We start from the raw sequence: 14,899 nt of genomic DNA on the forward strand, positions 1-14,899 counted from the left end.
AATTAGGACGTTAATTTTTCATTTGTACACTGTTTTGGTTTTGTACATCATGATGGGGTCAAAGCCTTTACAAGGAAAATGGTAAAAATGCGCTCTGATTTACTGCATCAGAAATACAGTATATCAAATAATGCAAGGGTTGTGCTATACTAATGATCTTGAAAGTCAATATTCGGTATGGCTTACTTTATTCTTCAACACAGCCTGAACCCTCTTAGAGAAGCTTTCTTGTCATTCTTTTAACGAGTCCTTATGAATAGTTCTCCCGGTCACTCAAAGCTCTTTTTTGGGGGAATTTGGCTCCCCTTTGCTCTCTGTCAAGATGATTCCACACTGCTTCAATAATGTTGAGGCTCTGCGGAGGCCGATCCTTGATTGGTTGTGATCCATTGTTTCTGTTGCTGTTGATGTTTTTTATCCAGCTATGCTTGTATTGCAATGCCATTGTGTTTGTTGCTAATCAGATGCTCTCCAATGGCATTACATGATGGACCAAATTCTGAGGGTGCCTTTCTGTGTTCGTAAATTTACTTTTGGCTTCTCTCAGAGCGCATGCTTGTTTTAGCAGATTTATGCTGGATGCTGTTCCTGACGCAGTCCCCAAGGCATTTTGAGTCAGCGTAAACCACTACACTATGGAACCACACTTTTCTGTATTTATATTTTTGACCAGATCCAGATCTGCAGAACCACTGACTTAAAGTCATGACAGAGCCTCCACCGTGTTTTAAGGATGACTGTAGACGGTCACTGTTATACCTCCTCCAAATGTGTTAATAATGATTTAAGCCAAAAAAACTGGATTCATCAGTCCATCAGCCCACTGATTTCCAGTCCAGTCCATTTTTTTCATAGTTTCCCTTCCTGTGGCTGTCAAGAACAGCTGTCCTTCCACTGAGACCATTTCTGATGAGGCTCCAGTGAACAGTAGATGTCTCAGCTAAAGACCCAGATGCATTTCTCAGGTCCTATGTCAGGTCTTTGCTGGATTTTCCTTTCTTTTGTTGAAAGACACAACTTTTAGAAAGTGTGCCTCTGCTGTACATAACTTTTTCATCTTTTGTCTACCAGTTTTCCATTTTCCTTAAACTTTTAAGGATACTGTGCATGATGCTGGGATACGACAATTTTTCAGCTAATCACTCTTTGGGACTGACCTTGTTGTTGTTGTAAAACTATTGAACTGTGTTATCTTTGGCATTTTCCATAGATTCAACTCAGGAAATCAGAGCAAATTATATGTTTTTGTGACAGGTTGCTAGAAACTAAGTGCTAAGTTGTTGTATTTCAGTTGTCTGTTATGCGTAGACACAATACTGGTTCTTCCTTTGAGTTTGGTGCTTTTGTTATGTTTGAATAATTCATAGCTCAGAGTGAAACGGCTTATCAAACAAACAAAAGTTCTCTAAAACTGATAAATAAATAAGAGAAAAGCTGTCAAAAAGATCTTCAGAAAATCTGGAAAAATCTTGCTCAAAACCACTTTCAAAAATTGCAATAAAAACAGATTAAAAAACCCAGTCTTTCTGTTTTTGATTCTTCGTGTACATTGGTTTTATCTTAAAAACTGTGATCAACATGCATTCTAATCAGGACATTTTACATTTAGAAAACTGAACATCTAATGGTAGCAAATGACCTCAACTGTAGTTGCCATTTTTGCATGATATTTAAAATTGAAAAAAAAAAATGTACCTGTACTACTCTAAATGTATGAGATCTAATCTTAAACCATCAAAGGGAAGTGTAAATTAATTTAAGGTTTTATAAATATGTGCAAAACTAAAACAATGGACATTGTTGAGATTAAATGTTGTATCCGAGATCCTGAATGTAATCTGAAGTACAGTAAGTTGGATAACACCTGATTCACAGTAAATTTTCAGTACACAGTACATTATGATTGGATTCATATAGATATTTGTATCTCTTTGACTGAATCAACATGTCATCAGCTTGTGATGTATACTGTATCCACTGTCTGCGGTGGAGTAATTAGCTAATTGAATGTGGTGCACTGTACTGTAGCTTGTGTAGTTTAGCACGATAAGGACTTTGCTTTGCTGACTCACACTTGAGCTCCTTAAAGTTATATAATGTCAGGGGAGGGGGAAGTTAAATTAGGCTGCTTTCCCAAATTAAATGGCAGCAAAATAAATGAACAGTTTTCTGTGTTGGGCAGAAGTAAAACAGATGTGTAATCGATTCATTAAAACGAAATAAAATATTTAAAAAGAAAACATACAATTACACATCTGTATATCAATAGAGATAAAAAAAAATGTAAACTTTACATTTGTGAAATCTAATGTAAAAATTGGAGAAAGGGTGTTATATAAACTCAGTTCTATTGTTTGCCGCTGTTTGCCCTGTCTCAATGCTTGGTTTTTAGCAAATATGTTATCAGTGGCTGCTATCACCAGACAAGGTTATTCATGTTGTAGATGACACCACCAGCCCACATCTGAGTAAACAGCAAACAAGGGTACAGGAGCAAGTACTGCATGACAGCTGCACAAAATCTACCAACAGCAGGCTTCATCAAACACAAAACACCAACACTGCGTAGCGACTATGGTCACAAAACTACAATTATACAAAGACACATCCACAAGCTATTATCCTGGAACCAGACATGCACTCGTAGATTTGTTCTGAAGTCACATGCACACACAGCATTGTGTGAGTAAATACCACTCCGCTGGGTTAGCAAACAGCCAGGTGCAGACTCCACAGACAGAGCCTGACACACAGCAAACAGGGATAAAACAAGAGGCTCCGGTTCTGTATAACTAGCCTTCACGGTGTTGTCATATTCGGGAGCTGTGGAGCTGCTGATATATTCAGAAAAACACTGTTTTCACAACCAGCAAAGCCCCTTCTAGTAAGTGTCATCCATTACCACACACCACCATCTCACAGGCAGCAGTCTGTTCTGCTGGTTCTTCATTTTGCTCATTCGCTTGATGAAAATAATCGCTTAGCAGAAGCGAACGTAAAACCACATGAATATGAACACTCACAAATTAAGAACACCAAACTCAAATTCTCTTTGACAGATTTTGATGAAATTCATCTGTTGACCTGTAATTAAATGCACATGTGTTGTACTCCTCGATCACTTTAGAAATGTGTGGTAATGTACGTACGAAATATGATAAACAAGAGCCACAGATTCTGTTGAATTTTGGAGAAACGAATGACGGAGGCCTGAACTAAATCTATAGTTAAATTGGAAACTGGAAGAAAGTGACTTTGGAGCATGCTCCCAGAACTTAAAATACACAAACACAAATATGTTAACACAAATAGGCAATTAAGCAAAGATTTGATATTGTTTTTTCTTTGTTTTTGTCACGGTCCTGGGTCGGTGACCCAGTGTTTTGAGTTTCTTGTGTCTCTGAGTTTTTGTATTATGATCGTAGTTCTCTTTCTTGCCCCAGTTTATTCTTTAGTCTAGTGTCTTAGTTTGGCTTTCTTGTATTCTCTTTAGTTTTCTGAGTATTTAGTTAGCCGCTGTTATTGTTCTCTGTGTTTCTTAGTTGCTCTGTCTCCCCTAGTCAAGTCTGCGTCTATGTTACATTTCCTGTTTTACTTTGAAGGTCTGTGTCCTACATGAATGTATTGAGTTTCGCTTCCCTTGGGTCTTGTTATGTCCGATTTCTCCCAGCTGTGCTCCCCTTCTGTGTCTCATTCCCCTCATTATTTCCCAGTGTATTTAAGACCTGCGTTTCCCTGTGTCAGTGTTGCGATCTCCCTCATTCATGGCTGTGTGTTTCTCTGTGTAATATGTTATAGTTTCCAGTTTAGTCTGTATAGTTTTTCTCTCCAGCAATAAAGCTGTGTTTTGAGTTCATTCCTGCCTCTGTGAGCTTGCGTTTGGGTCCTCATCCTGCCTGCACACAGCCGCAACCATGACAGTTTTGTATTAAAGGGCTACACACTGCAGTACCACTGCATTACTTTATACCGTAGAGCACACGAAGCTGACTGTGAATCAGTAACTCCATTCCTGGTGCATTACTCTCATTAAGAGTCTGCAACCACCCTCCCATCACAAATCACTTACTGTCTTCCTTTGTAATTTCTCCGACTTTCTCTCTTCGTTCCCTCCTTTTAGCTTTCAAAGGTGATTATCTCACAAGAGTCTTGTTTGATGTTCAATAAGGTTTGTTTTGTGGGTTTTCACCAATAGAAAGCGGCACGAGATGTGTTGAAAAAAAAGATCACACAGACTGAATTAATCAGGCTTTTGAAAAACTTTTGTAGAATTAGTGATAGGAAAGATCAACGCGCATCCAATATTTATTGGCTGGGAAGGCTTAACAGTCTTCACCAATAAAAGGTTGTAGACTCAGCGTTAATCCATGTCCTGAGAGATGTTTTAACAGTTTCTCACTATGTTTAAGTCTGTTTTTTATGTTGTCTTACTGCTTGGTGACACCCCCTGTGTTACTTTACATCAATATCACAGAAGAATGCCTCTGAAAGAGTATAAAGTTTGAGCTTCGTTAAGGAGGGAACCATTAAAGCACTGGTTGCATGAACATGTGACAATAAACTCAGAGTATCTACCTGACATACCGCCTCATGCCTGCTCCAGGCTGCTGTTTGTGCTCTTTGTGCCTCAGTGGAGAGTGGGAAAGAGAGACTCATAGGAGAGGTGCAGTAATGGCCCTGCTATAGCTCTTCTGTCTTTAATGTGGAAAATCACCACTAGTAATCTCTCTCTCAGTATCTCTCCTTGTTGTCCTTTTTACTCATACCTGTGTAATTTTCCCTTTGAAGCAATGTTACACAGGGTTCAGCATAACAGCACACATTTGCACCAACAAACTCTTGAGCCCTAAATAACCACCAACAGCCGCCTGAGTTCTCTTAGGGGACTCAACAATGATCAGAAAGTGTGATGACATGCAGCCGCACATAGTATCCATCAAAAGACTCACAAAAGTTCTCTTAGAGTGATTATAACTTCCATAACGCATAATCAGAGTCCCATAATTATGAGACAACTGTCTTGTAATTATGTCACAATTACAGTATAAGAAAAAAGTATGCGATTATAGCCAGAAATAGGAAGATGTTACAATAGCTGATTTAGTTTCGATTTGCTTTCCTTTACATGACACACTTATAGGCGTGACTAGGCAATGCACATGTCATTATGAATAGCCCTTTAACCTTGCACGTTTTCAAGGTTAAAGGAGTGTTTTGTCAAACGTGCAGACCTGTTTTGATCTCGCTCTAGCAGGCTACCAATCTCAGAATGAATTCTCCATCTCTGCAAAGTTTGACAGGCATTATAAATGCTGCAACTGCTGCAGTGTAAATGTCAACATTTGGCACAAAGTACAAATGGATCCCTGCTGTTTTCTTCCACTACACTTCCAATAAAATGGTCTTTGCTTACAGGAAGCATGTTGATCAGGGCTCAGACAGTTTGTTGATTAATCACATAGTCAACTGATGTAACAGCAAATGGGAACATTTCAGCATTTCGTTGATCATTAATCAATTTTCAAACAAAAATGTAAACAAAAATAACTTCAAAGTCAAATTTTCTGACTGATAAAAAGTGAGCTTGTGCCTGTTGTTGTGAACTTACATGAGAATACATTGAATAAATACAGCTTTGCCCTGCTTTTTGCTTATTATAGACCAAAATGATTAAATACATAAAACTAAAGCAGTAGCAGTTTTAATTATGGTAAGCTCAGTAAAAAAAAAAACTTGTATACCAGTAAAAATGATAAATGAAATGCCGCTTTAGAATTGCTAATGTTTGGTCTTCTCTCAATAAGCCGACCCTTATTTTTGCACTAGTTTTTTCCAGTAAGGCGAATGTGCAATACTGGGAGCAGGAATGAAAACTTATGCAGCAATTAAACAATCCTGCTTAATTTGTCTCCATGCATGAATGCAGTGTTGGGACACAGCAGCTATTCTCAGCCAGACAAATCTTGCCTCACATCACACTGATGGTTAACATTCGTTGGCACAAATGTATCTGTTGCTTTGAAAGGCCAACAAGAATTCATAGCCCGGGTGAGGACACACGAGACTATAATTAACAAGCACATCCTGTATTTTGAGAGCCATTGAAGGAGATAAAATACTACGTGGGATATTGCTTTTAAGCCAGATCACGCTCACGTCTTCCCACCTATGTGGAATAATCCCTCACATGATGCCATCCATACCAGCTTTAAACTCCCATGCATTTACATGCCAGGACTCTGTGCTCTAACACTTGCATTTTGGTAGCCTGTTTTTTGAGCACATGGCACATGTCATGTGAGCATCACACCAAAATGTTGGATTATTACTAGAGCACATATTATTCAATTTGATCCCTATTTCTTGCCTTCAAAGTACAGCGCTGTTAGGAAAAGACATTGTTAGTATTCTGACAAATAAGATCTAAGCTTCCCTCCTTCGTTATGTCCCCATAGAGAGGATGTTTAATTTGAGAAGCTGTGATAATTTACACGTGGCTGCACAGATCGTGGGTGAGGGGGTATTTCGCCTGCTGCTTTTCAGCTGTCACCCCTTCTGAATTCACTTGCTTATCCGCACCGTCAATAAACACCTTTATTCTCCTATACTAGCGGTGCTAAAACATCCTACCAAGACTGCTGCTTAATGGGAGAGAACAATTTTTCCTATTATCAGCTCTCAAGCGCTGACTGACATGTTTTATTTTCAGCTCAATGCTTGACTTTGCCATTGACAGCGAAGCTTCTTTTATTGTCGAAGGATGTCTTTTTTTAATTTCAAGCAGAACACCATTCAGCGATCTTACATAATAATGCAAATGATTTCAGTGCCATACTTCAGCTCTCCATTTAGTGCCACTGTGTTTTGCACATATGACTGAATGTCTTATGAATATATTGAGGTTTGTCAGTTCACTCTGAGTTGTTTATATCTACATATTCACCATTCAGATAATCTGGTGTCTTTTGGTAGAAATAGAAGGCAATAGGGGCAATATACATGCCACTGAGTAAAGAGATGAATGCACACTACACAGTGCAGTTTTTAAAACCGTGCAGTAGTCACTTGAATCGTGAATATTACAATAATTATCCAATAAACAAATGTAGCAGCTGTCAATAGCAATGATAAACATTGAATGTCTATGCAAACACCCTGACCGCTACCAGTGTTATTGTTTCGATATTGATAATCTCCTGTCTTTTGCCAAAGTTAGAGTAAACTAAAAACTGAAAGTCAGTGTGATTAAGTGGATTTAGTTAACAAAAATAAAACATTACCATACTTTAAAGAAACAAATAGCAGCTGAAATTGTATATAATTTGTATTTACACAGCTAACAGCAGCTGCTATTAATACAGGAACGTCTGCATGGCAGTAAATCAACTGCTTTCACAAAGTGTTTGCGTTGTTATACCAATTCTTAACATATTCAGTCTGGCCCCTAAACAAATGAAAGATTAAACCTCAGAAATGATAACAATCGAAACGAAAATGAAACACTGAGAAATATAAACTGAAAGGGGCAAAATTGATGCTTTTGTTCAAAAGCACCAATGAAAAAAATTAGATGTTCATTTAGACAGATCTGCAATCTGTGAGCCAAGTGCAACGTTACAATCATCTTTTTCACTCATTGAAAAGTTGTTCACAGTGGAACTCCCACAGTTCTCTGCAAACACCTGTGTGGCAAACATCGGTTTGCACTTCAGTCTAATTCAAATTCACATCACAAACCCTGCTGTACAATTCACAGCCCCTCTCCCTCACAGTATAAATGGCATACTGTATAGTATTAAAATGCTGAGCCAGAAGGAACTCTATTAAGTGAACCTGCTGGCAGATGAACTGATTAGGTCAGATTATCTTCAAGGGAATCACACTTTGTAATTCTGACATGGACAGTTACTCACTTTGGAAAATCAACATAAACTGCGATCTATAAAAGCAAATGGTCTTGGTTTGATTAATCAGACTGCAAACATTTTATTCTCCTTGGCTACATTTTTGAATCAAAGCAGAATTTCGTTCCTGCTTGTTTCTTGTGCTTTGAGCTGTACACATCAACAAGTTAAGCTCTCATTGACACATTTGGTAGGTGTTCCTTTAACAAACATTTAGTGGCAGTCCAATTAAATACCAAACACTTGTTACATAATATTTACATTTTCTGAATAAAGTCAAACTGACCAACCAAACAAGCTGACAACCATCAGATCAACATTGCTAGCCATTAAAAACAGTCATATTTTTCTAAACCTATACATTTCTTTTTGCATTATACTTTGAAAACAAAATGCAAAATTGTGATTTTACTGTATTGCCAACATGTCTTTAGAATAGAATAGAATAGAATAGAATAGAATAGAATAATCCTTTAATTGTCCCACAAGGGGAAATTTGGTATTTTGTATTTTATTTATTTAACTCCTCTGTGTGTGCAGTTTATTCCCATTGAATGAAAGAGGTTTTTGCCCTCTGGAACCATCACAATGATGCTAAAATTTCATAAATTGTACCAACGCAATCTGTCTGTAACCTCAATACTCAACACATTCGCTGTGTGGGTCACAAGATACTTAGCCTTTTAAGCAAACACATGTGTCACCACTCAGTCATGCACATACACCCAAGCTAGCAGTGAGCAGGAACAAACTGCTGTTTTTTTAAGACGTTGTTCAGACTGTACTGTAAGATTTACTTTTTATACCCTGAAAAAGAGTCACCTTCCTGTTCCTGCCCTGTTGGCTTATCTTCCACAAGGTTATGGCAACATATTTCAAGAAGCAGCAGTGGAGCTTGCACAGTCTACAGCCTGGCCTGTTTCTCTGTGATAGCCCATCACTGCTGTTTGTGTGCCAGAGCTTCTAATAACGGATTATCATGGAGCTGCTCCACATGTTTTGCTGAGGCCTTTAAGTCTTTTCATTACAGAAATTGCTTCATCATTTTTCTGTGACTAATCTATAATAGCTAAAATTGTAATAGGGCACATATTAGATTGTGCTGCCAACACTGTGAGGAATTACCTTAATAAATTATTGTCTATGGACATCTGAGGAGCCCACATTCACATGAGGTTCATGGCTAAGATGAATCCATAGAAATGTAATTAGACAAATGTTAAATATTCTTTTTGTGTGATAAATTATTTCTCCATATCCACCCAAGACAGAAATATAATTAAAAGACAGTGAACTGATGACTACTGTCTAACTCCATGATGTTATAAATGCACACAACTGCCTCAAAATAATCAACGTAGATGTTGGTGCTCACCATTTTGTTAACAGTTCTGTGTTATAAGCCATGCTCATCAAGTGATTGGATTGAACCAATTCACTGTGCCTAAAATTGAGATTTTTTTTTTTCAATTATTTTAATGTGTGATTTTTATCCATGTTTGGATCAAATCAGAAACACCAGCTAGACTGTGGGCAGACAGACACACTCTGAGTTCCTGGTTTGATTGTTTGTTCGGATATTCACTCACCCACAACTGAGAATTGTGGCTGCCTGAGCAACCAGATATGAAAGTGCATTACTAGGCGTGCATTAGACTATCAGTAACCTACGCTCAACAGACTACAAACAAACAAATGGACGGAAACACTGCAGTTTATGCCTCCTACATGGACTTGTGCATGAGTCAGCAGAAAATTCAGACCATATGGCTTAACAGTGACCAGAGGAAGACAAGTTGTCTGCATGTTAAATGAAAGCAGCACTTATAAATGCATATTTCCATAGTAGTATTCATGGTGTTAAAATGAATGAGCGACCAAAATGAATGACTCTTCTGAAAGCCTCCTGACCACAGTGAGTAACAAAGAACTTCTTCCTTCTGAGGAGAGATTTAGGAACCTGATACTGTCATGCAATGTGATGACAAGGTTTCAGTATTCAAGCAGTTCTATATAAAACATGCTGATCCATACAGAGGCTTCTTAATTCATAACTGACAGGTCAGTCAAACAGATAGTCTGCATACAGCAAAGGAAATATACAAGGGGCATTATCCTAACTTACAATCAGTTGAACGTTCCCCTTAGCACAGTAGGCCTGTGCATGGTGACTTTGACAGTAAGGACAGCATGACCCAAAACTGGCATCAACATCAGTGGACCAACATAGCAGCCTGAGAAGCCAGGGTGTTGGCCCTGTCCTTTACAGTAGCTAAGGTATATAAATCTTATAAGATAAATGTCCTGTTAAAATAATAATAATAATAATAATAATAATAATAATAATAATAATAATAATAATAATAATAATAATAAATAGTAAAAGGTTAAAAATGTGTCAACGTTGAAAATGTTTTAATGCAATTAATTTTCTACAGGCCACTGAGAGGAGCAAAGCTCATCTTCAGAGAAGAGAGGCCATTAAGCTACCCTCCTCAAGAGGTCTGTGCCTAAAAGTCACCTTGGGAGGCCAAATTGACGGGATAAGTGATGGCGCAAACGGGTTGGGATTGGGTATCCGCCAAGCAGGCAGGACAGAGCAATATACAGCTGCATATCTAATTGACATCGGGAGTTCGGTAAAAATGTAGGCCAACAAGGGCAATGACACTGTCCTGTTGTGACTTGCCATCCACCATCTCCTGAACGCCCTTTCACTTAATGGGCTTGCTGGGCTGTAGGGCTGCTTTCATCTACGAGCTAGAGTGCTGGAGGAACATGGACTGCACTCAGCCTGCAGCTCTGCAGCACCACGAGTCCCCTTCACTACCAGAAGCTCGAAGCACCTTTATATGCTCCTGTCATGCTCCATGAATTCAACATTTTGCGTCAAACAAACAAACGGTGCTTTCACTGGCACCTTGCTGTCTCCATGCGCTTTCGGATAGGGCCTAGTGGCCAGACCTGTACTCTGGTTTATGTAGGTCATCAATGACAACATCTGCGATATGAAAGGAGGTATTTCGTCATCATGTGGCTATCAGTTATGCCTTTGCACCGGGTGCTCTTACCTTCTGCTGCCGCCTTGCCATATCTGTGGGCTGTTTTGCATTGAACGGGTAAGCGATGCATCGCATGACAAAAACATATAGCTGCAGCTTCTTTTTGCGGTCTTCTTCCTCTCTGTGCAGCTTCTCCAGATCCTCCTTCTCCTCGCTGACGGCCGAGGGGCTCGGGCTAGTAGGACGGGCACTGCTGCGGCTGCTGCTGGGCGCTAGTCCACCCGAGCTCTCGCTGGTCCTGCTCGGGGAGATGCGGGATCCGGCCTGAGGAGCCATTGCCTCTTTGCTTTCCTCCTCCACTATCCCATCAGATTCCTCCTCGCTGGACGACGGATCTAACATCTTGCACTAGAAGTGGTGCGCCTATACAGAAATCCGAACCTACTAACTGAGTTTGTTTGGGGTTTTTTTTAATTGTTTTAAATATATATATATATGTATATATCCCCAGATGATGGCCGAGCCGCTGTCTTACCCGTGCATAGATATAATGCAGGATGTGCCTGAAGTCGAGTTAGGGATAGGCCCTGGTTGTACTCGCTGGCTGAGGGATGTCAGCTGTATACGAGTAATGCTGGAAGAGCTATAGTCTGCTTCACACTGACCATTCTCCGCCTGCGCCGAGCACTCGTCGGTGCTTACGTATTTTCGGTATTTTATTGGCCAGTCGCTGCTGCGGATGTGAGGGGGGGAGGTGAGAAGAGTCGGAGAGGAGGGGTGGAGGGATTGTAGTGTAGGGATTGTGAGGGGACGAGATCGGCTTTTTCCCTCCCCCTTTCCTTTTTTTTCGGTGAAAGCGGGAGATGGCCTCTTCCTTCCTGCCAACCCGGTCGACCGGAGCTGGCCGTGGTCCTGAACTCGCACTCTAAGCAAAGATCCGAGTCTGAAGCGCGCGCGGCTCCGCGTTTAGTGTAGCCCCTCATAACTTCACGCAGTGGCACACCTAAGATGGCTGCCACCGGATTTCTCTGATATTGTCACTGACTGAAATGGGGAACATTATGAAGTGCACGGGCCGCGCACGGGATGCAGAACAGCGGGTGTAAAATGCCGTGTGCTGTCGAAGGGTGGGGTTGCAACACGGAGCGACCTCTCTGAAGCTACACAAATTAATTGTTACAGCGCGTGCTGGCATCCCTTGTCAGGAAATCTCACCACACAAGCGTTTCTTCTACTAAACAGGAATTAATTATTCAAGCTGAACAGAATCCCCCAGGTGTCTGACTCACTGTTAGTTACTGGGCCAGTGTGAATATGCTGCATAACGCGTTGATCTTTAATGTGAATCGGACTTTAAAAGAGAACAAAAACAAAAACACCGTTTTGGCTGTGTTACAGTACAGATGTGTTGTAGTAAGTCGTTTCGTGCAACACTAATCTGTGATGTTCTGCCAGAGCTTAGCACACGAAAAGTCACGTGATACTTTAAATCCTGCAGACACTACAATACTGGAAGCACAGTCCGACCGTATTTATATGACACGTGGCTTGCTCTCCTCGTGAAGTGCATTTTTCTTAATAAAAAAAAGGGAAAAAAGGACATTTTTATTCCCTTCATCCGTCCTCCATGCAATATTTATAGCAGCCCCCCCAAAGAAACCCTACCCCAGTCCAGTACTCACAGCATTAGCTTTAAATACTGAGGCTCAGAGTATTGACATTTTGTTGATAATTATAGTAACTCCAGTGAGACAGTTTTCCTGAGTGTGAGACTGAGATGTGCTTGTTTGACCTGTTAATCCTGACTGGAACTACAAACTCTCAAATAAAATGCTTCAATTTGCCTTCACTGCAGTGTCTTACAGTCTTTTATGGTAGTACTTAACATAGACCTGTACTGATAACTCTGAAGCAGTTTAACAAAAAAAAATTGTTTCCTGTACAGATTTTAAAGCTTTCGATTTCACTGTAAGCAGAGCAGAAAGGAATGGTTATCATCCCCCAGTCTTTTAGATCTTACTCTGTGCAAAGTCTACTTAATATTCGTCTTCAATATAGCAACAAGCAAAAATAGATTTCATGGAAAGGCTCTGTTAAAGTAAAAGAAGAGGACATATTTGCTTATATGTTCCTTGACTCATGGTGTAATTTCTGAACATTCACCCCATAGTTCTTCTAAATTCAGGGTGTTTTCGGTAGCTAAAAATACTTGCTGGTTCCTAAGATCCTTACTCCCTTGTAAGTATTGGGAGCTGTTCTACTTGTGCTGTGGAACAAGGAAGTAAAAACTAGCAGCCTTAAAGTAAAGGATAAATGAATTATACGTCAAGAATTTTAAAAAATAAAGTACAAAGACAAAGACAAAATTTTTGCGGTAACGAAAAAAACAATATGGACAAAAGTATTGGACCACATCTCTTACTCAGAATGCCAAATTTGATGACTAAGACATAATGGGTCATTCTAAAGACTTAAATAAATTTGAGCATGTTACTTTAATAGGATGCCACTGATGCAACAAGTTAGCTTGTGAAATTTCTACCCTACTAGATATTCCATCATCAAATGTAAGTGGTGTTATTGCAAAGGAGTAAGTGTTTAGAAACCACAGCAACTCAGGCAGTAAAGTTACAAAGAGGGGTCACCGAGGGATGAGCTTCATAGTGAGTAAACATCATCATTAACATCAGCACAAAAACTGTGAGCCAGGTGTGGCATGGCTTTTAATGTCGGAGTAGCTGCCTTCAAGCCTTACATCACCAAGAAGACTGACAAGCTTTGAATGGAGCGGTGTAAAGCATGTCTCCGCTGGACTCTGCAACCGTGGAAACTTGTCCTGTGGAGTGACGACTCATGCTTCTCTACCTGACAGTTTGATGGATAAATCTGAGTTTTTGAAATGCCAGGATAACATTACCTGTCTCTCTCCACTGTGCCAGTTAAATTTTGGGGGGAAATGTTGTGGGCTTGAACCTGAGAGCCTCCTTTTTAGTTCCAGAGAAGTGAAATCTAAATGCTTCAGCTTGAGAAAGCCCGTTTGGACATGATGAAAGCAAGGTGTATTATGGCTCTGTTGGATGAATTTGCTATAGAAGAATTTGACTGGCCCTGATCTCCTTTGGAATGAATGGTGGCTGAAAGCCAGACTCTCTCATCCAACATCAGGGTTGTAATGCATACAGGGTTGTAATAAAACTACTGTAATGTGTCATGTGTAGCTGGCCCAATTTAGTCCAAATAGTGTCCCATCTGGGCATTTTAGAACTAGTAAGTCCTTTTCTTGCATTTGATGTACATATTATTATTAACAGTGCCAGCATTAAATGTCCAGAATTCTGTGTAAACGACAAAGTTTGACATATGTGGGACTCTTGAGGTAGAGATAAAGTTTTAACAAGCTTTAATACTTCATGGTCCAAAAAAGCAGAAATTAAATTAAATTAAAAAATGACAAAGTCACAAAGTTCACAATCAAGAAGATAACAAGGAAGCCAAACATCCAGAATATGCTTAGGAAATGTGGACAACATGATAAGGAGAGGCTCAAACAACATGGACACAAAATAATTAGGGGAGAGGTAGCTGGTGGGATTCGTGGCTGAAACGACAGGGAGGAAGTAAAATTAAATACAAGGTGTCAGCAAAAACAGAGTACCAAAATCAAACAGGAAGTAACTAAACAGGGAATCACTAACTGAGGCAAAGGCTTATCAAGTCACAAAAGGAAGCCTTTGTCTAGCTTTTCCATCCTGGGAAGGCTAGAGTAAAACACCAGGGTCAAAACAATACTGATCTAACAGAAAACCAGGTAACAAAAGCTGTAAGAAAAAAAAACTAAACAAGGAAGCGTTACAAGAATAGAGACAAAAAACTCCAAACAACAAAACTCAGATTATGATCAAAAGCAGAGAATGCTAAATAACAGATCAGAGGTCAGAGTCCGTAAAACACAAAATCAACCCTGGCAATAAGAACTTGCAACCCCATAACAGC

General features: G+C 39.7%; 1 protein-coding gene across 8 annotated transcripts in view; it reads right to left on the minus strand.

The window, feature by feature from the left end:
* Nucleotides 1-12,036, minus strand: part of cadpsb (Ca2+-dependent activator protein for secretion b) — a 66,040-nt gene extending 54,004 nt beyond the window's left edge. For 3 of the 8 annotated variants that reach the window (XM_085406984.1, XM_085406983.1, XM_085406982.1), the window contains exon 1: nt 10,976-12,032. In XM_085406984.1, coding sequence (XP_085263110.1) covers nt 10,976-11,308 — 333 coding nt within the window. In that variant the 5' untranslated portion in view covers nt 11,309-12,032. Of the gene's footprint in view, nt 1-10,975 lie in introns of all 8 variants that reach the window. The other 5 variants (XM_085406987.1, XM_085406986.1, XM_085406988.1 and 2 more) reach the window with 4 other exon arrangements.
* Nucleotides 12,037-14,899: the final 2,863 nt, after the last annotated feature.

This window comes from Rhamphochromis longiceps, linkage group LG5, assembly GCF_057381845.1.
Source record: "Rhamphochromis longiceps isolate RC_006_pf linkage group LG5, R_longiceps_female_GT1.1, whole genome shotgun sequence".
NCBI lineage: Eukaryota > Metazoa > Chordata > Actinopteri > Cichliformes > Cichlidae > Rhamphochromis > Rhamphochromis longiceps.